General features: G+C 43.3%; 1 protein-coding gene across 2 annotated transcripts in view; it reads left to right on the top strand.

Moving 5' to 3' along the window:
* Positions 1 to 26,497, top strand: part of ATG7 (autophagy related 7) — a 337,049-nt gene that overhangs the window by 102,870 nt on the left and 207,682 nt on the right. For both annotated transcript variants that reach the window (XM_030205749.1, XM_030205748.1), the window contains exons 15-17: positions 5,770 to 5,885; positions 14,863 to 14,938; positions 26,179 to 26,259. In XM_030205749.1, coding sequence (XP_030061609.1) covers positions 5,770 to 5,885; positions 14,863 to 14,938; positions 26,179 to 26,259 — 273 coding nt within the window. The remainder of the gene's footprint in view (positions 1 to 5,769; positions 5,886 to 14,862; positions 14,939 to 26,178; positions 26,260 to 26,497) is intronic.

The raw sequence follows: 26,497 nt of genomic DNA, 5'->3' as shown, positions 1-26,497 counted from the left end.
CTTGGCGACTTAGTCACACTGAGAGAGAAACATTCCCGGGGAGTGTGTTTTGTTAAGGGAAATGGGACTTGATATACTGCCTTTCTGAGGTCTTTGCAACTACATTCAAAGCGGTTTACATATATTCAGGTACTTATTTTGTACCAGGGGCAATGGAGGGTTAAATGACTTGTCCAGAGGCAAGGGGAGGAAAGTACACATGTAGATAATTTCTAATTAAAAAATGTGCTAGAAGACGTTGTACCCATGGTGGTTTTAATTGTGAAAGTGCACGCAGGTAAATAGTGAACATGAAGTTTCCACCAATGCAGGCAGTTTGAAAATTCCTCCCATAATTTGCACATTATGATGTTTAGCTTGCAGTGGCATACACTAACCACTGGAGGAGTGGCCTAGTGGTTAGAGCACCGGTCTTGCAATCCAGAGGTGGCCGGTTCTAATCCCTTTTGCTCCTTGCAGTGGTGTAGGAAGGGTGGGCGGGGCGGTCCGCCCCGGGTGCACGCCGCTGTGGGGGTGTCTGCTCCGCCGGTTCCCTGCTCCCTCTGCCCCGGAACAGGTTACTTCCTGTTCCGGGGCAGAGAGAGCAAAGGAACCAACGGAGCCGACGCAGCTCCCAGCGACGTGCACTCGGGGGTGGATCGGCCCTCTCGCCCGCCCCTCTTGCCCTAATGCAAGTAAGAATGCGCTCCGGGGGGGGGGGGGGAGGGTGCGCACTGGGGGGGGGGGGGCACGCAGCAGCGACCCGCTCCGGGTGTCAGCCGCCCTCGCTACGGCACTGGCTCCTTGTGATCTTGGGCAAGTCACTTAACCCTCCATTGCCTCAGGTACAAACTTCGATTGTGAGCCCTCCTGGGACAGAGAAATATCCAGAGTACCTGAATGTAACTCACATTGAGCTACTACTGAAAAAGGTGTGAGCAAACTCTAAATAAATAAAATATGATGCCCAAAATTTTATTTATTTTCATTTGTACCCCGCGCTTTCCCACTCATGGCAGGCTCAATGTGGCTTACATACGTGCGCAAATTAATTGAGAAACAAACCCTTAGCTATCAATTGGGTGCTAACAACCAATTATTGAAGTTAATTGGCATTCAATTAAAATTTGCACAAGCATTTGGCTGTGTGTTATTCTGTAAGGCATCACGCCTAACTCTACTAGCATGTAACTCGAGGGGGTGTGGTTATGGGCGTATCAGGAGCGTTCTGAAAAGTTGCATGTGTAGTTATACAATACTGTCTCAGTGCACCTAACATGGGTGCCAGCATTTACACCAGGTTTCAGCAGGTGTAAATACTGGGGCCTAAAACTGAGTTCAGGAATTGGTGCTAAGTGCAATTCTATAAAGTGTGCACGCCCTTTATAAATCACATGCAGCACCGATATTTTTTTTTCTGGTGCTGAATTTTGAACACCACTTGCATTCTACTGTAGTGTCAACATATTCCAATCATTATTTTCTCAGATTCACTTCACACTAAAGTTAGGAAACCATTGCCTTAATATGGACAAAATAGTACAGTGCATTTCTGAGGTGGAAAGTGATTAATTTTTATGTTAAAATAATGGGTGTAATACTTTTTTTTTTTTTGTAATACATTTCCGGGTATTCTGTTTCTTTACAGATTTACTCAGCAGACACAGTGGGGCTGATTTTTTAACTGGATTGCCTATGTGAAAATTTCAAAAAGATGCTTATTTTATGAAGACAGCATACGTGTATAATTTCCCTGGACTTGGCATGCTTTTAAAAGTTCAAGTGTATATATGTCAATAAACTCAGAGCAGGTATATGTGCGTGGTTCCCCTATGTGAATTTCAAAGCAGAAATAAAACCCATATTTTTGCTTTGAAAATCTGGCCAAGTTTGCACAGAGAGAACTATTCCCCTGACATTCAGCCTGCTGCGGTGAACACTTATTTTTTTTATACCCAGATATTCAGCGCCAGGTCATACCCGAATAACTGCACTGAATATCTAAGTATGAAGGTCATTGCAACTTATCTGGGTACTAGTGTTTTCTGAGGACAAGCAGGCTGTTGTTTTCTCACAGCTGATTAATGTCATCAGATGGAGCCCGGTGCAGACACTGACTAGCAAGAAAGAGAAGTTTCTATCAGCGTCCCACCATGCGTGCAATAGTGCCTTCCTGTCCGATGCATGAGCGTGGCTCCCTCGGTCTTCGTTTTTCCATGGAGCATGGAGGACGTGTCTTTACATTCTTCTCAAGTGCGGTTCGTGCTCTTTTGTCTTGTGCTGCAAGTCCTTAGATAATGTTTTCCTTTAAATTTCCCTTTTAATTTGTTTTAGTTTTTCGACCTTTAAAGTTTCCTTTATTTTTGGGGTACTGCTAGGCCCTTTTAGGCCAGAGCCCTGACCTCGATTTGATTTCCAGTTCAAGATTGAGGAGTTTAATTTGGCTACAATTCTTTTCTTGATGTCCAAAAAGACCCCCAGTGGCTTCAAAAGGTGTGCCCAATATAATCGGGTGATTTCCGTGATGGACCCGTACAACTGGTACTTCCAAGTGCCTTGGACCTGACCATGAGTTTCTCTTGTTCTCTCTGTTTGCAAATACAGCTAAGGACACAGAGGGTGCAGCAGGTTCAACAGGAGAAGCTTTTTGGCTCCTTGAAGGCTGATACATCGACACTGGCACTGGAAGCATCAACCTCGATGGCTGCCAAGACTTTAGCATCCACTGGGAGTGCACCAGCATCAAGGAGGTCTCCACCTCACTCGACATCAGGCGCTGAGTAAGCCCCAGGAACGGTCAGCATTGGACCCGACACTGAGGGCACATACGGGTTTGACATCATCCTTGTCTGCATCGAAGGACCACAGTGCTGTGTGTCAGGGGAAGCTCAAGAATCATAAGCATCCGTCTTCCTCAACATACAGTGCCAGGAGCACTGAGGCTTCGGCATCGCTGGTACCTGAGAAGTGCTGGCACCAGGACGAGCACACCCCCTTCTTGGGAGAGCTGCTGGTGCGCAAGTCTCCCAGCAGCTAGGTCCCCAACACAGACACCTTCTCAGACTGCCTCTCTTCCGACTCCCCCACCTTTGCCGATGCCTTCCTTTGATGAGCAGTTTCAAACCATACTCAGGGAGGAGCTGGTGCAGATGCTGCAGTTGCAAACCACTCAAGCATCAAAGGCACTTGCGCCAACTACAAATCCAGCCCAAATTCCTCCTGAGGCTCCTTCCATGCTGATGCAGAGATCCTTGACACCAGCACCTCGACGGGTGTCAACCTTGATGCATACAGTACCGCTGTCTATGCCGAGATAGGAAGCTTCCCTAGAGTCAGAGTAGGGCTGTACCTCAGCACTCTTTGGGACATGGACATAGATCCACTGAGTTGAAGCAGGCACAGACTCTCAATCAATACAACCTGAGTACAGTGAAGAGTCTGAATGGGACCACGCATGGGATTCAGAAGACCCACATTAATATTTGGAGGAGGAGTCTTATGGGATACCTTCTGATCCCTCCCCACCTTGAGAGACATACATTTCCACCTGAGGGTCTCTTTCACCTGTTTTATCCAGGAAATGGCTTCTGTCATCTCATTTAAATTAGAAACGGAGGAAGAGCCCAGAGCAGAAATGTTGACTGTCCTGGACTACGAGTCTCCTCCTAAGGAAGGGGTCACTGTACTACTGCACCCTATCCTTAAGGATGCACTGATGAAGAACTGGGAATCTCCCCTATCGGTGCAAGTTGCACCTAAGAAGGTGGATACGTAGTACTGTATCCAGAAGGCTCAACTGCCACCCCGTTCTCTGGTGGTCGAATCCGCTCTCAAGCTCCAGGACTCAAGCTGTCAGTACTCTACACGAGCCTTTACTTGCAGTCTTTTGTCCGTAGTACACTAAGTCTCGCAGATACTCTCCCATAGAAGCAGGCCACAGAGCTTCACAAGTTGGTTAGCAAGCAGCTGGAGAGTAGAAAATATTTTGGCCAGGGGCGTGTATAACTCCTTTGATATAGCATCCAAACTCTCCGCAGACTCTAATGGCTGTGTGTCTCTGACCTAGAACCGGTGGTTCAGGAGAGGTTGGCAGACATTCCCTGCTGGGGTGACAACTTGTTTGAAGAGAAGGTGGTGGAAGTTGCTTCATCTTTTGTCTCTTCATGACTCAGTAAGAATATTGCTGGATCAATGCACCTTTGTCATTGTAGTTTCAATCTGTCTTCCGCTTTTGATCTTGTTGACCTCTCTTCTCCTTTCAAGATTACAATCTCTTGGCATTTTGGGTACAGTTCTAGGCTGGTTTTGTAGCTATCTCTACAATCATACTTTCCAGGATGCTCACCATCACACCAAATGTGTCTTTCTGGCTCCTCTTTTTACCCTCATTCAATATAATCACAGTCTGACCTATCTAATCTTAACCTTTGTCTTTCTAAAGTCTCTACTTGGCTTCAAGAGCATCGTTTGTTCCTCAGCTCCCAAAAACGTGAGGCCATCATTTTCCCAACCCTTACTCTCCTACTCCTTCGTATCCTATCATTGATAATCTATTCACTCTCTGATTCTGTCTTGTAATACTCATCTTGATTATTGTAATTCCCTTTATGCTGGCCTACCTTTGTGTTCATTAAAGCATCTCCAACTTGTTCAACTGCCATTCATCTCTTGTATTGTGCCAAACCTTTTGACCATGTCACCCCACTTCTTCGTCAAGAACATTGGCTACCCTTCTCTGCACACATTCAGTTCAAACTTGTGATATTGGTTTTCAAATTACTGCTTCCAGTAAGCCCACACTACCTTTCGTGCCTCCTCATTCCTTATACCCCCATCTTGCTCCCTTCGTTCCTCCACTGCCTTGACATTTTGAGTCCCTATTGTCCTAGCATTGTTGTTTTTGGTGAGCTTTGAGAATGTTACAGCCTGCTTGTCCTCGGAAAAACTTCTTTATCTTGCTAGTCAGTGTCTGCACTGGGCTCTGTTGGATGACATCAACCATCTGTGAGAATACTTGGCTTCTGTCCTTAGAGAATAACCTGCTTACCAGTGAGTAATTTTGCTATATGCAGACTGATTTCCAATTACCCATCAGGTAAAGTCAGGACAACCTTTTTGCTGTCCTAACTTTATCTGGGTAATTATCTGGTTATAAGACTGAATATTACCTTTAACTGGGTAACTTCCAGCTCCACTTTAGCTCCACCCCTGAACTGCCCTAGTTCTGCTCCAACCTATCCTGGCATTATTCAAATAGCTCCTGGGCTGTCACTGGTAATTTATAGTGGCATTATCTAGGTAATGCTGTTGAAAATTGACTGGCCCTATTGAGCATGGAAGATAAAAATCAAAAGGAAGATCTTGGAAAAAGAAAACCAAAACAAACAAACCACAGTGTCACAAAGTTGTTCTGCCCCTGACGCAGCCAATATTTCAGGTAAATCATGGCCATATGTGGGTCACAGATGATTGATAACCTGAGAGCTTTTTACTGAATTTTTTTTACTGTGTTTTTTTTTTTACAAGATCTGCCTCTTGGTTTTATCTTCCATGTTGGATTTGGCGGATCATCTGCCTTGTTTTCTGGCCCTATTGAACGACACTTGTTTGGGTAGGAGCGGCTCCTATCTGGTTAAGTACAACTTAATTTTTACTCCTATGTGAATAATCTTTACACATGTATTTTAGTTATAAAATCCCCCCTTGAATGTCTCTCATTAAATAACCTCTCCCCAAGCAAAACTGTGCTTGTGCATTTCAAAATTTTTCTTTTTTTTTTTTTTTCTCAAGTCAACCAGAGATCGTACTTTAGATCAGCAGTGCACAGTGAGTCGGCCAGGTTTAGCTATGATTGCGGGAGCCCTGGCAGTAGAGCTGATGGTGTCAGTGTTACAGCATCCTGAAGGGTAAGCATTGCAGTAGTCAGTTTGTAATAAGAGCGATTGAACAATGAAAGGAAATGCAGGCCTTTCGAAGAATTTTGTGATAGCTCTAAGCTTTTGTAGCAACAAAAATATAAATACAAAAAGTTAAAATAAAAAGGTAATCTAAATTACCCAAAGACCATTAACAAAGGAACTATTCTTCAATAATGAAACTGAAGTAGAGCTGTCAGGGTTGGACTTTTACCTGATTCTCTCCACTGTTCAGTCTTGCTGCCATTGAGTAATAATTTTCTAGCAGCTAATCCTTTGGATATAACCTCATTTGGCTTCTTTATTGACTCTACCAAATTTCCCACTTCTAGAACAAACAGCTAGATGGCATCTGTCTATAAATAAGCAATTACTCATAGAAAGAATAAGACAACCCTAAGATTTCATATGCAAGTTAGAACAAAACCCCTGAGGAACTCCACAAATTAATTCTGTCTATTTTTCAAGCTGGTGCCACGCAACTGAACTGAAAACTGGTGACCATGAAATTCGAGTAAAAACTACCTCTTGAATACTCTCTTCCTGAAATGTTGTTATAGAACTGAGTGATCAAATACAAATGTATTAGTAGTATTAGATATGTCTCCCTTCCCATGTTAAGATTGTGTAAAATACATCATTCATTGCACTTAATCCTGTCTCAGTGCTGTGCCTTGTTCTAATCCAGTTTGATTCTTTTGCAGAATGGCAAATTCACAAATTTAGAACTATAAGTACCACTGCTTTTCTTAGTTATCTTAGGGGCCCTTTTACTAAGGTGTGCTAAGCCCTATAGGGGGGATTCTATATATGGCACCTAAAAATTTGTTGCGGAAATCAGTGCCAACTAAGCATATTCTATAATCTGTTCCTAGATTTAGGTGCCGATTATACAATGCACTTAGTTAATTTTCAGTGCCTAAATCTATGCGCATCCATTTACACCAACGAAAACATGGTGCAAATCCCAGCACATAGATTTAGGTGCACTGAGCCATATTCTATAACTAGGTGCATAAATTTCAGAACGCCCATGAAACGCCCATTTTCCCACCCATAACCACGCCCCTTTTTGCCTGAATGTGTTACAAGTTTGACGCACATTGTTACAGAATACGCTTATCGACTTGTGCGCCTAAATTCTAATCCGTGCCAATTAGTACTCATTATTGTTTAAATGCTGTTGTCAGTTCTCATTAACTTAAGTTACGCGTGTTATAGAATCCGTACCGATTTTGCCGCAGATCTCTAGGCAAGCTATATAGAATCCAGGGGGAAGCGGGCTTAATGTACCAAAAATGGTTTATTGCAGGATGTGCTAAAGCAACTTGAGGTAATTTTCCCTTTTGCACATGCTAACCATGCAGTGTTTGTTTGTTTTTTAATATTTGTTTTTGGAGGGTGCATTTCAAGGGCGCAGAATGGGAATGGAATTGCTTTTAAGTTAGTGTGTTCACGTTAGCCTACACTAACTGAATAATACAGGGTTAACACTGAGCCCATAGTGTCTCCTAAATAGGAGGTAGTAAGTTCTCCCATCTTTTTTTTTTTTTTTTTATTTTTTATTGTCGCCAACACAATGTATAAACACTTGTCACAGAGAACAAAATGATATTATTAAATACAAGCACATGACATTCCTGATAACAATATCAAGTAAACACGAAATCCCACAACATAATCATTCCATCACCATATTTGCATCGGCTTTTCAAGTATCCCTCATCTATTCATCTCATGCATACCTTTCATATCCACACCTTTACACACCAGCCATTTGCCCATGCACTCCTATCCCCCCCTCTACCCTTACCCAGCCCTCCCCCCCCTCCCTTAACTGAGCCTCTGTAAGCAGTCTGTCCACACCATCGAGTATTGCTTGTTGCCTGCTTTTAGAGATTTGGCATAGATCCTGCTCTCATATTTACCCACTTCACTCATTCGTGCCTTCCAAGCTCCACTTGGTATACTCTCAGAGGATGTCCAAAATTGTAAAATAGTCTTTTTAACTAACAATAAGGTCATATATATAAATCGCCTGTACGGTTGCAATACCCTCTGTGCTTTCAAAAGGGTTTGATCTCCAAGGAGCAGTGTTGCGTAGTCCCATTCTAGCTGTTTTTGAGTAACTCCCTGTATTAATTGGAAGGCCTCATTCCACACTGAGAGGCTCGGACATTCCAGGAAAGAGTGAAGAAAGGTTCCTCCTCCCTGATGACATCGGGGACACTGTCCATCTCCCCATAAGCCCATAATTGCCCCTTTAGCCCTAGTGATGTATGCTCTGTGCATTATCTTATATTGTGTTTCCTGCAGATCTGCTACTTTAACCATGTCATATAATGTGGAGAAAAGCTTGTTAAACATTTGGAGTGTATAGGTCGTACCTAGTTCTGTGTTCCAATGTCCCACCAGCCTCTCCATGCCCCCTTCTGGGCTATGCATTTGCAAGATCTTATACCATGTAGAGAGACTATTGACTTTATAGGGGGTCCGGAGCAACACCTTATCCAACAGGCCCCACCTCCACTTATCCCCATATTTCCCCTGTAAAGCAGAATAATAATGCCTCACTTGAATGTATTGCAGTAGATTCTTATTAGGGACACCCCATCTCTCTTTGATTTGGTCAAAAGATTCCAGCGTATCCCCCCCCTCCACTAGGAGATGGCCTAAAATCCTGCACCCCTCCTGCTGCCACTGGGTAAACACCGAGTACCCCATGCCTGCTGGAAACTCCGCATTGCCCACCATGCCCAAAAAGGGGGACGCATTGGGTGTCTTCTGTTGTTTCTCTCTCCACCAAATCCACGCCCTCCGCATGGGTTTCAGGAATGCCAGCTTGCCCACCATCTGAGAGTCAGTGCCAGCTCGCGTGTGTATTAAATTTATAAACGACCATGGGCGACTCCAGTCCTCCAGCCCTCCAGTTGGCAAAAACTTATAATGATCTGCCAACCCCTCAAAAATAAAGCGCATAAGCGCTGCAACATTGTACATGCGTAAATCGGGTAACCCCAGGCCTCCCGCCCCCTTATTATGGGATAGTTTCTGATGCCCTATTCGTGCCCCTTTCCCATGCCAAATAAAAGAGCGGATAATGGAACGAAACAAACGTTCCTCTCTCCGTAAGACCCAGATAGGTGCCACCTGTAGAGGGTAGAGAATCTTAGGCAGTAGAACCATTTTTACAAGAGCTATTCTCCCCATCAAAGAAAGTGGCAAGTCTTTCCATCGCGCACACAACTGCCCAATTTTCTCCACTGACTCCATCACGTTCTTCCTGTAGAACGTCCCACCACTAGTACTAAGGAAAATACCCAAATATCGCATTGCGCCCTTAGCATATGGGATCGGCAATTCTACTGTTCCCGGATCCCCACTGCGTCCCGACAAAGGAAGCACTTCCGATTTAGAGCAATTTACTCGCAACCCCGACAGATCCCCAAATCCAGCCACCAGATCCAACGCCCTGGGCAAATCCGTAGGGGCGTGCGCCACATACATTAGGATGTCGTCGGCAAATAGATTAAGTTTAAATTCTCTATGCCCCACCCGCAGACCTCGGATCGATCCACTGCTTCTAATCTTTATAGCTAGCGGTTCTATGGCCAGTAAAAATAGGGGTGGCGACAAAGGGCAACCCTGGCGGGTGCCTCTGTGCAGCGAGAAACTCTCTGTGAGCTTTCCATTAACTAACAGCCTAGCCAGTGGCATCGCGTAAAGGGCCTTGATCCAGGATAAAAAAGTCCCAGTTATACCGAACTTTTCTAGGGTCCAAAATAGGTATTGCCATGATATACTGTCAAAAGCTTTCTCCATGTCCAATCCTATTATGGCTTCTTTTCCCCCACTCCCTCCGTATTCCTGAATTGTTAGCATAGCCCTCATAATGTTCATGGAAGCGTATCGCCCCGGGACAAATCCGACCTGGTCTTCATGCACTAAAAAGGGCAATAACGTATTCATCCGCTTGGCCATTATGGCCGCCAACAACTTTATGTCCTGATTTAAAAGCGAAATGGGGCGGTATGATCCCACCTGTGTTACATCCTTACCCGGTTTTGGCAATAATACCACATGGGCCATGTTGCGCTGGATTCCCAGTCCCTCTTCTGCAATCCCATTAAACCACGCCCCCAGGGGTTCCACTATTAGATCCACTAAAATACGGTAATATTCCGGGCCAAAACCATCGGGCCCCGGGGCCTTGGTTAACTTGAGGGATTTAATACCCTTTTTTATCTCCTCTCCTGAGATAGGTGCATTCAAAACAAGCAGCTGATCCTCTGTAGGCTGTGGCAGCTGCATCGTTTGAAAGAACCGCTCACACGCCTCTAAGTCAAACTCCTTAGCCTTATACAAAGAGCTATAAAAATTTACAAATTGCTGCATTATCTGTGTCTCCTCCGTGTACTCCCTCCCTTTTGGATCTTTAATTGTGGTAACGACCTGTCTTTTGCGTGGTGGCCTAACCAGGTTAGCTAAGAGCTTCCCTGCCCTATTGCCCCATTTGAACAGTTTAAAGCGCTGAAAGTAAATATCACTTACAGCTCTCTGGGTCAGGATATCATCTATTTGTTTCCGAACATGTAACAGCTGAGCTTTACAGTCTGCATTCAAGGAGCTCATATGTGTCCTCCGCAACTGGTGGAATTCTCTAGACAACCGTAAAAGATCTGCCTCCCTTTTTTTTCTCTGCCTTGCTGTGTATGCTATGATATCGCCTCTCAACACTACCTTCGAGGCCTCCCAGTATGTACCTGCATCTACGCCCTGGGTTTGATTGTACCTTTGGTATTCAAGCCACTTATTTCTCAGAAACTCATGAAATTCCTTATTGTTATACAATAGTGGTGAAAATCTCCAAATCCTCTCCTTTGTTTCTGCCGCAAATGACATGTCTAAAGTAACTGCTGAGTGGTCGCTCAACACATTATCAAGTATATGCACTTTAGTGACTCTAGATAGCCAAGAAGTGGTGACCAACATGTAATCCAGCCTAGAGTATACATTATGCGGATGGGAGTGAAATGTGTATTCTCTATCGTGGGGGTGTAACAGCCTCCACATGTCCTCAAGCCCCAGTTGAGAAGCCACGAAATTCACCCCTTTATTGTCCCAATTTCTTCCCTTGGTTTTCGGGGGCTTGCAATCCACTGAGGGGTCAGCCACCATGTTAAAATCTCCCCCCATCACTATTAAGCAATCAGGAAGGGTCAATACTTTGGCCACCAATTCAGAGAAAAATTTGGAGGAATATACATTGGGCCCATAGACATTGCAAAGAAGCATATGCTGTCCCCACAATTCACCCATAATCAGTACATATCTCCCCTCTCTGTCCTGGATCACTTTATGAGTGTTAAATGGCAATTTCTTGTGTATTAATATGGCCACTCCTCTTTGTCTAGAATTATAAGAAGAGAACCCCACCTCTCCCACCCAGCTCCGTTGTAATTTTTGATGTTCAGATGCCGAGAGGTGGGTTTCTTGCAAGAATGCTATATCTGCTCCCTCTTTGCATAGCCACGAGAGCAGCTTAGTTCTTTTAACTGGGGAGTGCACACCATCCACATTCAACGTAATTACTCTTAAATTAACCATTGTCAGGTTGTATGTTATTAATACCATAGATAAAGACACTATACATCTCGCCAGTCTCCCAGCCCAACTGGCAAGTATCTTCAATACACTCATTAAGCAAACAGACTCTCACAGTGATTTTAGCTTTCAGATCTCTGTCCTTTCCCACCCAAAAGCCCTCCTTCCCCCCTCCCCCCTCCCTCTCTTTCCACACAGACAACCACAACCACACCCCTTTCATCTCTACGCATTCATCCACCCCCCCTCCCCCTCCCCACCATTCTCCTCTCCCTCCCCCCCTCCCCTGTCCCTTCCATTCCTTGTCTTCCATCCTACTCCTACCCGAGACTCACCGGTCCGACAGGGCCTCCCCGAGAGTCCCCCCTCATCCAAGAGTTATGGAATGTCAGACGACCCACAAAGGAAGCTTGTGACTATATATCCTAAGCCCATACCCCCATCAGCCATAAAACTAACCCTTCTATAACCCTTCATTTCAAACTAAAACAGCTGAAAGAACCAGACATGTTATCCCTGTTACAAACCCCTCCTCCCCCTCCCTGCTCCCGCTTTCGCTTGGAGCCTGTCCATCAATTAGCATATCCATCAACTCTAAACTCAAAGATTGTCCCAGCACTTAATAGATGCCTCCTGGCTATTTGCAAATAAAACCTTCAGCTCCCACTTCCAGGATTACTCTCCTTGGTCACGGGCTCTTTCCCAGCTCACAGGTGCCAGCCGCGGTGATTTTCTCCAGCATTGCCTTCGCCTCTCCTGGATCGCTGATATAGGACACTCGATTTTCATACCATACCCGTAGCTTCGCCGGGTAGAGAAGGGCGAACTTGATTCCTTTTTTATGCAGTTCAGTGCATGTAGGTGCCATAGCTTTCCGTAGCAGTGCCACTCTTGCAGAGTTAGTCATTGAAAATAAACAACCTGTTGCTCTCGTACGATAAAGCTTTCTTTGCGCGGTAAGCCCTTAAGATCTCCTCTTTCGCCTGCCAGTTGGTGAAATGCGCTATTGCTGTTCGGGGTCTGGCATTCTCCTCCTTGCGCACCCCAATTCGGTGCGCCCTGTCACAGCAAATGTTGTTTCTGCCCTCTGCTATGCCCAGCTGGTCTGGAAGCCAGGAGTCAAAGAACTTATAAAGATTTTTGTCCAGCACTGACTCAGGGAGACCAACCACTCTCAAGTTGTTTCGTCGTGCTCGATTTTCCTGCTCTTCCAGGCGGTCTCTCAGCTCTCCTGTTTCTTTTTGAAGTTCAGAAATTTGAGCCGCCATTTGCCGAGCCTCGTCCTCTCTCGCCGCCACTCGATTCTCCACTTCAGCAATGCGGGTGGCCTGTGCATCAAACTTTCCGTTTATTTCATCCACAGCTGTTTGCAGTTTGGTAAGTCTATTTTCCAGTGCTGCCGACACCGACCTCGTTATTTCCGCTATCCATTCTCCTGCCTGCGGTTCTGTGTCGCTCCGCGCGGGCTGCATTGTTGTTTCCGCCATCTTTTTCGGCGCCTTGTTGTTCGGGGTTTTTGCTCCTCTCTGGGCTTTTGTGGGCATTCCTCAGAAACCTTCTCAGAAACGTGATGAAATCTGGGTTCTGTTCTATCGTCTAGCAGCCAACACCCTCAGAATTTGCGTATAGCCAGCAAAACTGGCTGTTTTTAGCTGAATATAGCAGATCTCTCGGGGAGCCCCTCTCCACCACGTCCCCTCAGGCAGCAGGCATCACGTGACCCCCAAGTTCTCCCATCTTAATTTATTTCCAGTTGCCACACTCGAGAAAAAGCCCTTTTTAAGGGATGTGCTAGAAATGGGCTGCGTTAAGACGTGTTAAACCTATTTCATAGCACATCTTAGTATAAGGGCCCCTTAGTTAATAAATTAAAACAAACGGTGCTTTTTGAGACGCTTATAGAAGTTAATTTTCTCAGGTCAACACACAATGAGCAAAAGGTGACAATACTGTATACTCTGTGTATGTGTATATAGATATATTTATGAAAGCGTTCTGGTAACAGTCTGAAGGAGGAAAGAGGAGAGGGAGATGGATGGGTGATTAGAAGGTGACAAGGCACCAGATTTTTATAGCTTATGATGTGATAGGAAACACAGATCTTTATCTCCTTTCTTGTTAATTTCAAAGTATCTGATCATTTTAGCTTCAAAAGACTTATGTTCCCAGAATGTTTGTTTTCTTTTAGTATTCTGACCATAGTCACTGATGCATAAAGGTGCTTTCTTCTCTTCTGATCACCCATCCATGTCTCCCTCTCCTTACATCCTTTCCCCTTCGGGTGTCACAGCTGGGTCAGCCCCAATGAGGAACACCAGGGCTGTGGATGTAGGTCATGTGTGTTCACCTATAACAGCCAAGTGGTGAGGAAACAGGCTAAGGTCATAGCCAGCAGAACGGTTCATATGCAGAAGGCAGGCAAGGCTCAGATATCAAAGATCAGCAGAAAAATTATAGCAGTTAGTTCACAACTGAGACCTACCCAAGGTTGAGAGACAACTTCATGGTAAAAGATGTAGGAGTAGCCTACTGGTTAGTGCAGTGGCCTGAGAACCAGGGGAACTGGGTTCAATTCCCACTGCAGCTCCTTGTGACTCTGGACAAGTCACTTAAGCCTCCACTGCCCCAGATACAAAATAAGTACCTGTGTTTAATATGTAAACTGCTTTGATTATAACCACAGAAAGGCAGTATATCAAGGCTTATCCCCAAATTCCTAAATCCTGGTGAGAGAAGACATATATTCCTAACAACTAGTCAGTTCAACGTGCATTCTTAGTGGATGAATCGGGGCAATCCACATCATCAGGCTGTGACCACAAGCAGTATAAAAGACAGGATTAGACTGCAGCTCACTTCTTATGCAAGGAGAGCCTCCTGGTGGGAAAGGGGTCGAGGGGGTGGAAGTATATAACAGATGTAAAGTTATGGTAGAATTAGGAGTCTAATATATACCAGAAGAATTTAATTTTTTAAAACCTTTTATTTTTCCTGTTATGGGTATATGGTGCTATGGACAATAGTATGAGAGAACCCAGGTTGAGAATTGAAATGTTGCAGCAGTTTTAATCTGGCTATATGAAAATTTTGCCCTTGATGCAATTTGCAATAAATAGAATTTTCTGCACCAATTAAAGCTTCTGGCCCCGTCCCTGTCCATATTTTCCAAGTTTCACTCAATGGTTTCATCATCTCCTGTGATACAGCCCATGCCCCCCCCCCCCCCCCCCCCATATACACATTTCTTGGAAACCATACGAATTGCTTTTAAATAACAATTTATCCTTAAAATCTTCTCTTTAGAGATCAAATATAGAACATGCATTCTTTCAGAAGACTTATGAGTTAACATTTGACTTTGCAGGGGTTATGCAGTTGCTAGTAGCAGCGATGATAGAATGAATGAGCCTCCCACTTCTCTTGGACTTGTACCTCATCAGGTAAGTTTATAGTTTATTAAGATTTTCTACGGTCTAAGCGGTTTACAAACTAAGCCAATATTAGCAAAATTAGAGCTGCTAATATTTTCAATTACATGTACTTTTATATTTCAGATATTCAAGACTACTGAATACCCATTTCTGTTAGTCGGCTGAACATCAAATTATTATCTCTGTACAATGCCTCTATATAAATCCATGTTGAGATCACACCTTGAGTATCGTGTGTAGTTTTGGTTGTCCCATCTCAAAAAAAAAGATATAGCTGAACTAGAAAAAGTGCAAAGAAGGGCATCAAACATGATAAAGTAGATGACGCTGCTTCCTTACAAAGGGGGTCTTTTTTCAAAGCAGTGTTAGCATTTTTAGCTCGTACTAAAAATCAGCTAGCGGTAAACGCTGAGACGCCCATTATATTCCTGTGGTCATCTCATTTTTTTTTACAACCAGCTGATTTTTACAAGAGCTAAAAACACTAGTGTAGCTTTGTGAAAGGCCCCCAAGGAAAGGCTAAATAAGTTATGACTATATGATAGTGAAATATGTTTATAAAATTATGGATGATGTGGAACAAGTTAGTGAAGGAAAATTCTGGAATGAGAGGTTATAAGCTTGGGAGTGTTGTAAGGAAATACCTTTTTTTTTTAACAGAAAGAAAGGTGAATGCTTGGAATAACCCCCCCCCCCCCCCCCCCCAGCAGTGGTAGAGATAAAGACTGTACCTGAAGCCACAAAAGCAGACTGGATGGGCCATTTAGCCTTTATCTGCCATAATTTCTATATTTGCTGTGACCAAAAAAGCAAACGGAATGCTAGAAATTATTAGGAAAATGATGCAAAATAAGACCAAGAATATTATAATGCCTCTGTATCGCTCCATGGTGCAACCTTACCTTAAGTATTGTGTTTAGTTCTTGTCGCTATATCTCAAGAAAGATATAGCGGAATTAGAAAAGGTTCAAACAAGAGCACCCAAAATGATAAAGGGATATGGAACTCCTCCCATGTGAAGAAGGCTAAAGAGGTTTGGGCTCTTCAGCTTGGAAAAGACGACTGAGGGGGGGGGGGGGTGGTGGTATGATTGAGGTCTATAAAATTCTGAGTGGTCTAGAATGAGTAGAAGTAAAGTAAATTGATTTTTCACTCTTTCAAAAAGTACAAAGACCAGGATACTGGATGAAATTACATGGAAATAATTTTAAAATAGGAGGAAATATTTTTTCACTCAAAGAATAGTTGAGCTCTGAAATTCATTGCCGGAGGATGTGGTAACAGTAGTTAGCACATCAGGGTTTAAAAAAAAAGGTTTGGACAAATTCCTGAAGGAAAAGTCCATAGTCTGTTATTGAGATGGACATGGGGGAGGCCACTGCTTGCCCTGGGATTGGTAGCATGGAATGTTGCTACTATTTGAGTTTCTGCCAGGTACTTGTGACCTGGTTTGGCCACTATTGGAAGCAGGATATTGGGCTAGATAGATCATTGGTCTGACCCAGTATAGCTGCTATTAGGTTCCTATGTTCTTACCTTTAACTTGTGGCATATTTGAAATTAAGGGGCTGTATAATTAAGGCATGTTAAGTATTTTTGCATTTACTGCATGTTTACAGCAAAAATCTACATGAGGTAAGTGTAAAACCTTTACAGTAAATGCAGGGGGTGTGTCCAGCATGTACCCTACATTTACCACACAGGACACAGTTACTGCACGGCCACCACGTTACATGCAGTGCCCAATAGCGCCGGACCACCCAAGCTGTCAGGCACAGCATATAATGCAGTGCAGGCCTACTGTTAATAAATAAGAGCTGATGTGGCAGCACATCTCCCCTCTACATCCCTCCTCATCACACACCGCCACTGCAGTCTCACCCCCCCCCCCCCTCACGCACCCCACATGTTGAGATCCCCTGATTTCTGCCCCTCCACTTACTCTCGGCCCTCCGACTGCCTCCTCTTGAAAGACCAATCTCCCTGACACACCAAGCTCGCTCTTACAATAAAGCATGCTCCCCCAAAGCACTACTCTGCCTCCCCTGGTTTTACCCAGTGCCGTCATTTATAGTCTAGGAGGCCCAGTAGTCACTCCCCACTGCCTCCTGGGTTGGACACCAATGACCTCTACTCTTATTCTCGCACTACTACTGCTAGGGGTCACCCTTCCATATAAGGAGCTTAGTAAAAGGGCCCATAAATTAAGAGGTGTCAATTCCCCGCCCCCCCCCCCCCCCTCCCCAGTTAACACACACTTCAGCTGTGGAATTTGTTGCTAAATTATGGAGTAAGGGTTGATAGCATGTCAGAGTTTAAAAAGAGATTGGATCAAATTTTGAGGAAAAAGGTCCTGTAACAATATCCAGACAAAAGTAGAGGTTGCCATTTTCTTACATCTGGGAATAAGCAACAAGAAATCAACTTTTACTGGCTAATCTCCCTGACCTTGATGCCAGTGCTGGAGACAGTACCAGAGCTCGATGAACCGTTGTCCTGACACATCTTGGTAATTTTTATGCTCTTACAAAACCTTTGCAAGAACATAAGTAATACCATGTAAAGAATCGAGAAGCATCAGAAAAGAAATAAGAAAATGTATGAACTGCTGTATTTGCAATCAATATATTTAATTTCCCTATTTTAATATCTAAATATACTAGATAAGCATGCAGTACAAATCAACATAATGGTTTATTTTTCATTTTTATATAATGATGTCAAATAATGATGAACTGCCTAAGAAATAGTGACATGCCTATTAGAGGGAGGTGGAGGAATATTTTCGGTTTTTATGCGATGGAAAGAAGTGAAAGAAACAATACAAATCCAAGTAGTGGAGGAGTGGCCTAGTGGTTAGGGTGGTGGACTTTGGTCCTGGGGAACTGAGGAACTGAGTTTGATTCCCACTTCAGGCACAGGCTGCTCCTTGTGACTCTGGGCAAGTCACTTAACCCTCCATTGCCCCATGTAAGCCGCATTGAGCCTGCCATGAGTGGGAAAGCGCGGGGTACAAATGTAACAAAAAAAAAAAAGTAGAGATAAACATAACCCTGTTAAGCATGGGCTTTGCTCTTAGTATTGCTTTTAATGAGAGAAATTTTAATTGAAGCAGTCATATATTTCAAACAAGGTAAATAAAGCTGCAGTAAAATGTAATATTTTATTGCAGCTTAGAAAATCCCCCCCCCCCCCCCCCCAAGCCTGAAGACTGTGGTCAAATTTATGCAGATACATAATGATTTATGGATACTTTGTATATTTGGTCTCCGGCTCAATATTGCGTTCTAGGTTTTTGCTGGAGGTCTCTAAGGGGCCATCTTACTAAGCTGCATTTGGAGCTAATGCCAGCCTAACGCAGCTTAAAGTGGAGTATTGCGGGATGCGCTCAGGCATCCTGCAGTAACTGGCAAATTAGCATATGTAAACTGTGCGCTACTTTTTTTTTTGAAGGGGTGCGTCAAGGGCAGCGAATGGGCATTCCTTCGCTAATCAGTGCAGCTACATTACTGCATCCTAACTGCATAACACAAGAATATCTATGAGCCCTTACCGCCTACAAAATGGGTGGTAAGTTTTTAATGACTGTTCGCTAATGGCAACATTAGCACATGGCCATTAATAGAAAGAATACTCAAAGGCCATTTTTACGGTTGTGGTAATAATGACCTAACCACTTCAGGAAAAAATAAGGACACACTAAAGCCACTTTTACGACGGCATAATAAGAGGACCCCTAAATTGGTGTTGAGGGCACCAGCTGAATATCAAATATCAACTTTTTTTCTGTAATGGGGCAAAAGAAGGCAAGCACAGAAAAGACTAGAAACCTTATTCTTGTACGATAACCCTTTTTCTTTTTTTTTTTTAATGTCATACATAACTGGGGAGAAAAAGAATACTATTGTGTTCCTTCTAGCATTGCATATCACTGCCACCAAGTGGTTTGCAGTAGCTGTCTAGACTTTATAAATTTGGTGCTGTAGAAAGTCATTAAAAAGCACGCAGAAATGGATTAATTAAGAAGGCAAGTTTAGTCTACTCTAGAAATAAGAATAAGAGGCCTCAGATCAATGATTTTAGCCTCAAGTGGCATTCTGTTAGTGAATTCTACACAATTCTGAAATACATGTTGGTATCTCCTTGCAACAAATCTTTTGGTTACATCTAGGGGCATAGCCAGACTTCAGCGGGAGGAGGCACATATTAGCCCACCCCCCACTACTTTTGACCATCCCCCGGCGGCGGCGGCGCCCCTCCCCCGTCCCTTTCGACACTCCCATCCTGTCACCAGGTACCTTTGCTGGTGGGGGTCCCCAACCCCCGCCAGCCGAAGTCCCCTTCAGCGCCGGTCTCCGAGTCCAGTGTGTTCGCTGATCTGGATTCTGTTTCTGTGAGTCCTGACGTCTTGCACGTTCCTACATGCAGGATGTCAGGACTCACAGAAACAGAATCCAGATCAGCAGTGTGCCAGAGATTGGCACTGAAGAGAACTTCGGCTGGCGGAGATTGGGGACCCCCGCCCGCAAAGGTACCTGATGGCGGGGGAGGGTCGGCGGGGGGAGGGGTGTGAAAGCAGGGGGGCTAGGGCTAAATCTGCGGGGGCCCATGCCCCCGTGGCCCCCCACCTAGCTACGCCCCTGGTTGCATCTGTTTACTCAAAACTGGAGCACTGCACTGAAAGAGCAGGGTTTGTTACCCACTGTCTTCTCACTGTGCATACTTATGTGTGGGTATAGTATGAAATACTTCTTTAGCAAAATATCTGTGAGAAGTCTAAAAAGAAACCTATTTTAAACCTCTTTTATAAAGGCAACATAGATACATCGCTGTGCCTTTTAGAATCCAGCTCCAGTTGGGTGCAAATTTACACTTGCTCCAGAGAAGGTATAAATATGTCTTATGTTCTCTATATGTGCACCTGCATAATAAAAATATGCACATGCATTGCAGTTCTACTTCAGTTCTACCTATACTGTGCCCCCAGGAAAGCCTACTTTCAGATTAAGAACATCATACTGTGTCAGACCAATGGCCCATCTAGCCCAGTATCCTGTTTCCAATAGTGGCCAATCCAGGTCACAAGTACCTGGTAGAAACCCAGATAGTAGCAAAATTCCATGCTACTGATCTCAGGGCAAGCAGTGGCTTCCCCCATGTCTATCTCAATAGTAGACTATAGGAACTTCCATAAACCTTTTTTTAAACCCAGATACGCTAAACGCTGTTACTACATCCTCCAGCAAAGAGTTCCAGAGCTTAACTTTTCTTTGAGGGAAAAAATATTTCCTCCTATTTGTTTTAAGTGTTTCCATGTAACTTCATTGAGTGTTCCCTGGTCTTTGTCCTGTTTGAAAGAGTAAAACAAATCGATTCACCTCTTCTCGTTCTACACCACTCAGGATTTTGTAGACCTCTATCATATCTCCTCTCGGCCGTCTCTTTTCCAAGCTGAAGAACCCTAACCTCTTTGGCTTTTCCTCATATGAGAGGAGTTCCATCCCCTTTATCATTTTTTTCGCTCTTCTTTCCTAATTCCACTATATCTTTTTCTCTGAAAATAAGTGCAATCTGACAGTGCACTAAGGTTTATGCACATTCTTAGGTTTCTCACGTTGGCATCCTTTTATAGAATTACCCTTATAAACCTCTGGCAATTTTATAAACATCCATTTCTGTGCATGAACGTGCTTTTTCTGTCAAGTAGGATTGCATCAGGCACATGTGGAATGATGTCATGATGGAACTGCACTCCTGAGTGTAAATTTCTGACCACTCACGGCCCTTTCCAGGGACACAGTGGTCTCCTCAGTTTTGTTTTGTTTTCCACTTAGATGAAAACACATGAAACGATGCTTTCCTGTAAACGTTTTTCTGAATTATTTTCTTCAGTTCTGTATTTCATCAATTCCTCCTTTTTATTATTTTTCTAAAATAAATAAACAAACATACCACCAAAGTAGGATTTTAGATGCTGTTTGAAATGGAAATAAAAGATCAGAAATTTAACAATCATTTCATGGGTTCCGACCATGATCAAAGGAAGTGCAAATACTGTGCTTGAATGTCACCATGGGCACAGAGGGATTGTCTAAATCGCCTTTGGGAGCATTTCAAAGCCGAGAAAAAGCTACAATTTGGGAAGATGCACAAGAATCCCTCTGTGCAGACTCCTACATCTGCTCAGACCAGCTGAAAATTTCCTGATGATTCCAGGCTTACAGCACAGCTGCTTTTGGAGTACCTGCAAAAGCTTGAGGAAAAAACTGTGCACATGTGGGTTGGTTTTTTTTTTGTTTTTTTTTTTTGCCTGCTTTTTCTGTGCAAGGTTAAACCCAGCAAGCCACTTTAGTAGTAGAGGATAATGAGCGTGGTGTTCACCTTATCAGAACAGCTTATGATACCTTTTAAACCTTAGTCAGAATTTCTGATTCCGCAATTGCAGCCATATGCCTATGTGATTGTGAGCTTTTGCCTTGTCTGACTATGTTCATTCTGAGCTAGCAGATGCTTCTTACAGCGGTTAATTTCTTTTTAGAGAAAAAGTGAGACAGTTTACTTGATTAAGGATCATAACTTCAGCATCTCCTAGTAATTCATCTTCCTCAGCTAGGCATGTTTCTTCCAACCATTATCAACATAGCTTTATTAGCACAAGAGATTTTACTGCAAAAAACAACTTCAGGGGTCCTTTTACTAAGCCGCGTAAGCGTCTACGTGTGCCCAGCACATGCCAAAATGGAGTTACCGCCCGACTACCGCGTGGCTCTTGCGGTGATTTCATTTTTGGCGTGCGTCCCAAAAATATTTTTTATTTTCGGACATGCGTGGGTCATCACCGCCTGGATTCTTTACTGCTAGGTCAATGGCTAGCGGTAAGGTCTCAGACTCAAAATTGACGTGCAGCAATTTTGATTTTGCTTCACGTCCATTTTCGGCCAAAAAAAGGCCTTTTTCACAGGCGCGGTGAAAGATGGATAAGCACACGCCCAAAACCCGCACCTACACTACCGCAAACCATTTTTCAGTATCTAAAAGAACTCCTCAGTAAGGCAAGAACCTGTTGCCGTAAAGCCAAGAAAAAGAGCCTACACAAATGGCCTTTGCTCAATTTATGCAACAGCCACTTTTTGACTATATGCTGAGCATCCAGGGTCTAAGGAATACTAATTCTGCCCTGCCTATGAAGGGTTGGGTTCAATTTTTAATTCAGGCCAGGCAGGAGACCTTTGAGGTTAAAATGGTGAAAATTTGCCACATTCCAGACAAGACTTAACTAGGATCTGGGTTTCCTATCATCATTACAAACCAAATAATTATACTGCTTTGTCACTTTCTGATTATCCATCCACCTCTTGTGTTTTTCCCATCACTCCATCCTTCCCATTTCCTTCAAGACTGTCATTGGAATGCTTTTCATGTTTCACTATATATATTTTGATTTTGACCCCTTTTTCTCATAACCAACCTGAAGAAGGCAGTGCTTTTGAAAATTTGTCAATGTATTAGTCCAATAAAAAAGTTATCACTTTATTTTCCTTTCTTTCTTTTGTTTTATTTCCATTTGTCACCTTTCAAAGTGGACTAACATGACAACCATACTACTTTATCCTGGTATGGATAGAGAAAGGGCAGTGGGGGTATGTTTGGGGGGGGGGGGGGAGAGGGGAAGACCTTGATGACAGAACTGGGAGAAGGGGCAAGGAAGGCTAAGGGGTGGGGTTGAGAACTGCAGAGGGCACAAATTGTGCTGGAGGTAGGTAGAGGGAGAATAGTAGAACAGAGAAAGGTGGAGATAGGAGTAGAAAGAACTAGGGAGCAAAGAAAAAGCACTGAGAGATAATCCACCATGGAGAAGGGACAGAGACGGCTGGCGGGTGAACCTATCAGGAGAAGAGAAGGGGTTTCACGCTAAGAAGTATCAATAGAAATCAAACAAAATAAAACATGGAAAAGAAAATATGATACCTTTTTTATTGGACATAACTTAATACATTTCTTGATTAGCTTTCGAAGGTTGCCCTTCTTCCTCAGATCGGAAATAAGCAAATGTGCTAGCTGACAGTGTATATAAGTGAAAACATTCAAGCATTATTATGACAGTCTGACAGGGTGGGAGGAGGGGGGTGGGTAGGAAGTATGCATGGGGACATCAAAGCATATCCTTGATATTCTAACAGGGTGGGTGTGGATAGGTGAGGGGAGGGTGATCAACAGAGACATACAGCTTTATGGTTTATAATGGGCTAGGAACCCCAGATCCTTGTTAAGTCCTTTCTGTTGGTTGTTAAAATATTCAATCATTCTGACTTCAAAGGTCTTACATTCTTGTATGGTTTTAAAGTTACCTTTGAGGATTCTCACTGTGAAATCACTGGTACAGTGTCCTGGTCCTGTAAAATGTTGACCAACAGGCGTGGGAACCCTGCTGGCACCAGTATTGTTCATATGATGTCTATGTAAATTGAATCTTGTCTTAAGCATCTGGCCTGTTTCTCCAATATAGCATCCTTCTTTACATTTTTTACACTGAATGATATATACCACATTGGAAGATGAGCAAGTGAAAGATCCCTTTTTTTTTTTTTTTCAGACTGTCATAGTAATGCTTGAATGTTTTCACTTATATACACTGTCAGCTAGCACATTTGCTTATTTCCGATCTGAGGAAGAAGGGCAACCTTCGAAAGCTAATCAAGAAATGTATTAAGTTATGTCCAATAAAAAAGGTATCTTATTTTCTTTTCCTTGTTTTATTTTGTTTGATTTCTATTGATAACCTTAAGAGTGAACTAACACGGTTACCACACTCCTCTACGCTAAGAAGTAAAAGAAAATTTAGGAAGGAGGTGGTAGAATCTGGAGCGTGATTTTCCTGGGGATCATCAAGCCTGAGGAGGGAGAAAGAGTTTATTTGGGGGGGGGGGGGGGGGGAGATGGGCCTTGAGAATTATTCACAAAACATTACAAATTTTGCAGAACGTTAAATTCTTAAGCAGAATTTAATATTTCTGTGTAAAATTCCCCCAGGAATATTTATAGAACAATTAGCAGTTTTATAAACAGATATACATGTACAGTGGGGGAAATAAGTATTTGATCCCTTGCTGATTTTGTAAGTTTGCCCACTGACAAAGACATGAGCAGCCCATAATTGAAGGGTAGGTTATTGGTAACAGTGAGAGATAGCACATCACAAATTAAATCCGGAAAATCACATTGTGGAAAGTATATGAATTTATTTGCATTCTGCAGAGGGAAATAAGTATTTGATCCCCCACCAACCAGTAAGAGATCTGGCCCCTACAGACCAGGTAGATGCTCCAAATCAACTCGTTACCTGCATGACAGACAGCTGTCGGCAATGGTCACCTGTATGAAAGACACCTGTCCACAGACTCAGTGAATCAGTCAGACTCTAACCTCTACAAAATGGCCAAGAGCAAGGAGCTGTCTAAGGATGTCAGGGACAAGATCATACACCTGCACAAGGCTGGAATGGGCTACAAAACCATCAGTAAGACGCTGGGCGAGAAGGAGACAACTGTTGGTGCCATAGTAAGAAAATGGAAGAAGTACAAAATGACTGTCAATCGACAAAGATCTGGGGCTCCACGCAAAATCTCACCTCGTGGGGTATCCTTGATCATGAGGAAGGTTAGAAATCAGCCTACAACTACAAGGGGGGAACTTGTCAATGATCTCAAGGCAGCTGGGACCACTGTCACCACGAAAACCATTGGTAACACATTACGACATAACGGATTGCAATCCTGCAGTGCCCGCAAGGTCCCCCTGCTCCGGAAGGCACATGTGACGGCCCGTCTGAAGTTTGCCAGTGAACACCTGGATGATGCCGAGAGTGATTGGGAGAAGGTGCTGTGGTCAGATGAGACAAAAATTGAGCTCTTTGGCATGAACTCAACTCGCCGTGTTTGGAGGAAGAGAAATGCTGCCTATGACCCAAAGAACACCGTCCCCACTGTCAAGCATGGAGGTGGAAATGTTATGTTTTGGGGGTGTTTCTCTGCTAAGGGCACAGGACTACTTCACCGCATCAATGGGAGAATGGATGGGGCCATGTACCGTACAATTCTGAGTGACAACCTCCTTCCCTCCGCCAGGGCCTTAAAAATGGGTCGTGGCTGGGTCTTCCAGCACGACAATGACCCAAAACATACAGCCAAGGCAACAAAGGAGTGGCTCAGGAAGAAGCACATTAGGGTCATGGAGTGGCCTAGCCAGTCACCAGACCTTAATCCCATTGAAAACTTATGGAGGGAGCTGAAGCTGCGAGTTGCCAAGCGACAGCCCAGAACTCTTAATGATTTAGAGATGATCTGCAAAGAGGAGTGGACCAAAATTCCTCCTGACATGTGTGCAAACCTCATCATCAACTACAGAAGACGTCTGACCGCTGTGCTTGCCAACAAGGGTTTTGCCACCAAGTATTAGGTCTTGTTTGCCAGAGGGATTAAATACTTATTTCCCTCTGCAGAATGCAAATAAATTCATATACTTTCCACAATGTGATTTTCCGGATTTAATTTGTGATGTGCTATCTCTCACTGTTACCAATAACCTACCCTTCAATTATGGGCTGCTCATGTCTTTGTCAGTGGGCAAACTTACAAAATCAGCAAGGGATCAAATACTTATTTCCCCCACTGTATGCTTTCCCTTCTAAAGTTGCTGCTTATATGTGGTGACATCAGCAAAAGATTAATGAATATATTTGTGCCTGCTCTGGATGTCTTTCAGTTATACACATCTATGCTTTCGAAATTTGCACAATATATGTGTACATTTGAAATGCTGCACAGTCCCACCTCTGAGAACGCCCACTTTAAATGCATATACAAGTGTGTGTAGGATTGCTCCCTTATTTATACTTTACATGTAATGACAAATTGTATGAAACACATTTGTGTCAGAGGGGTTTACATATAGAAAACCTTTTACCTCCTAAGCTGTTTAATGAAGGTGTGGTATAACTGACTGCACACTAGATGGCGCTGTGTCTATTTGTATATTTTTGCTGTGTTAAATTGGAATCATTTACATTTTTGTCAGAAAATGAAAGTAATATACAGCTCCTAAACTTTAGATAATGCTGCAACACTGAGATGATTTGTTTCTGCACATATATATTTTGAGTCTGTTCATACTAAAGGTCTAGGTGTTGAATTTTGAGCATATTTTCTGGAAGTATGTTGACTAACATCGTACAATTTACAACTGTTTTTCAGATTCGAGGATTTTTGTCAAGGTTTGATAATGTTCTACCCGTAAGCTTGGCATTTGATAAATGCACAGCATGCTCTCCTAAAGTAAGTTGTTTTACTTTGTAGTTTGTTTCAGGACTTGTAGTTATTTTTCTTTTCACAATTTCACACCTAATTGAGGTCACGTTATTATAGATGAGCCCTCAGATCGGATTAGGAACCACCTTAATACTATTGTAGATCAAACAGCTCCTTAATCTCCCAAATTTCTCATCCAAATAATAAATGCAAAAAATGTCCAAGTCACTTAAACATAAACTATGTAATATTTCAACTCAAAGAA

The sequence above is a fragment of the Microcaecilia unicolor genome, chromosome 6, assembly GCF_901765095.1.
Source record: "Microcaecilia unicolor chromosome 6, aMicUni1.1, whole genome shotgun sequence".
Classification (NCBI taxonomy): Eukaryota; Metazoa; Chordata; class Amphibia; order Gymnophiona; family Siphonopidae; genus Microcaecilia; species Microcaecilia unicolor.
Note: the sequence above shows the minus strand (reverse complement) of the source record. Positions and strands in the feature narration are given on the sequence as shown.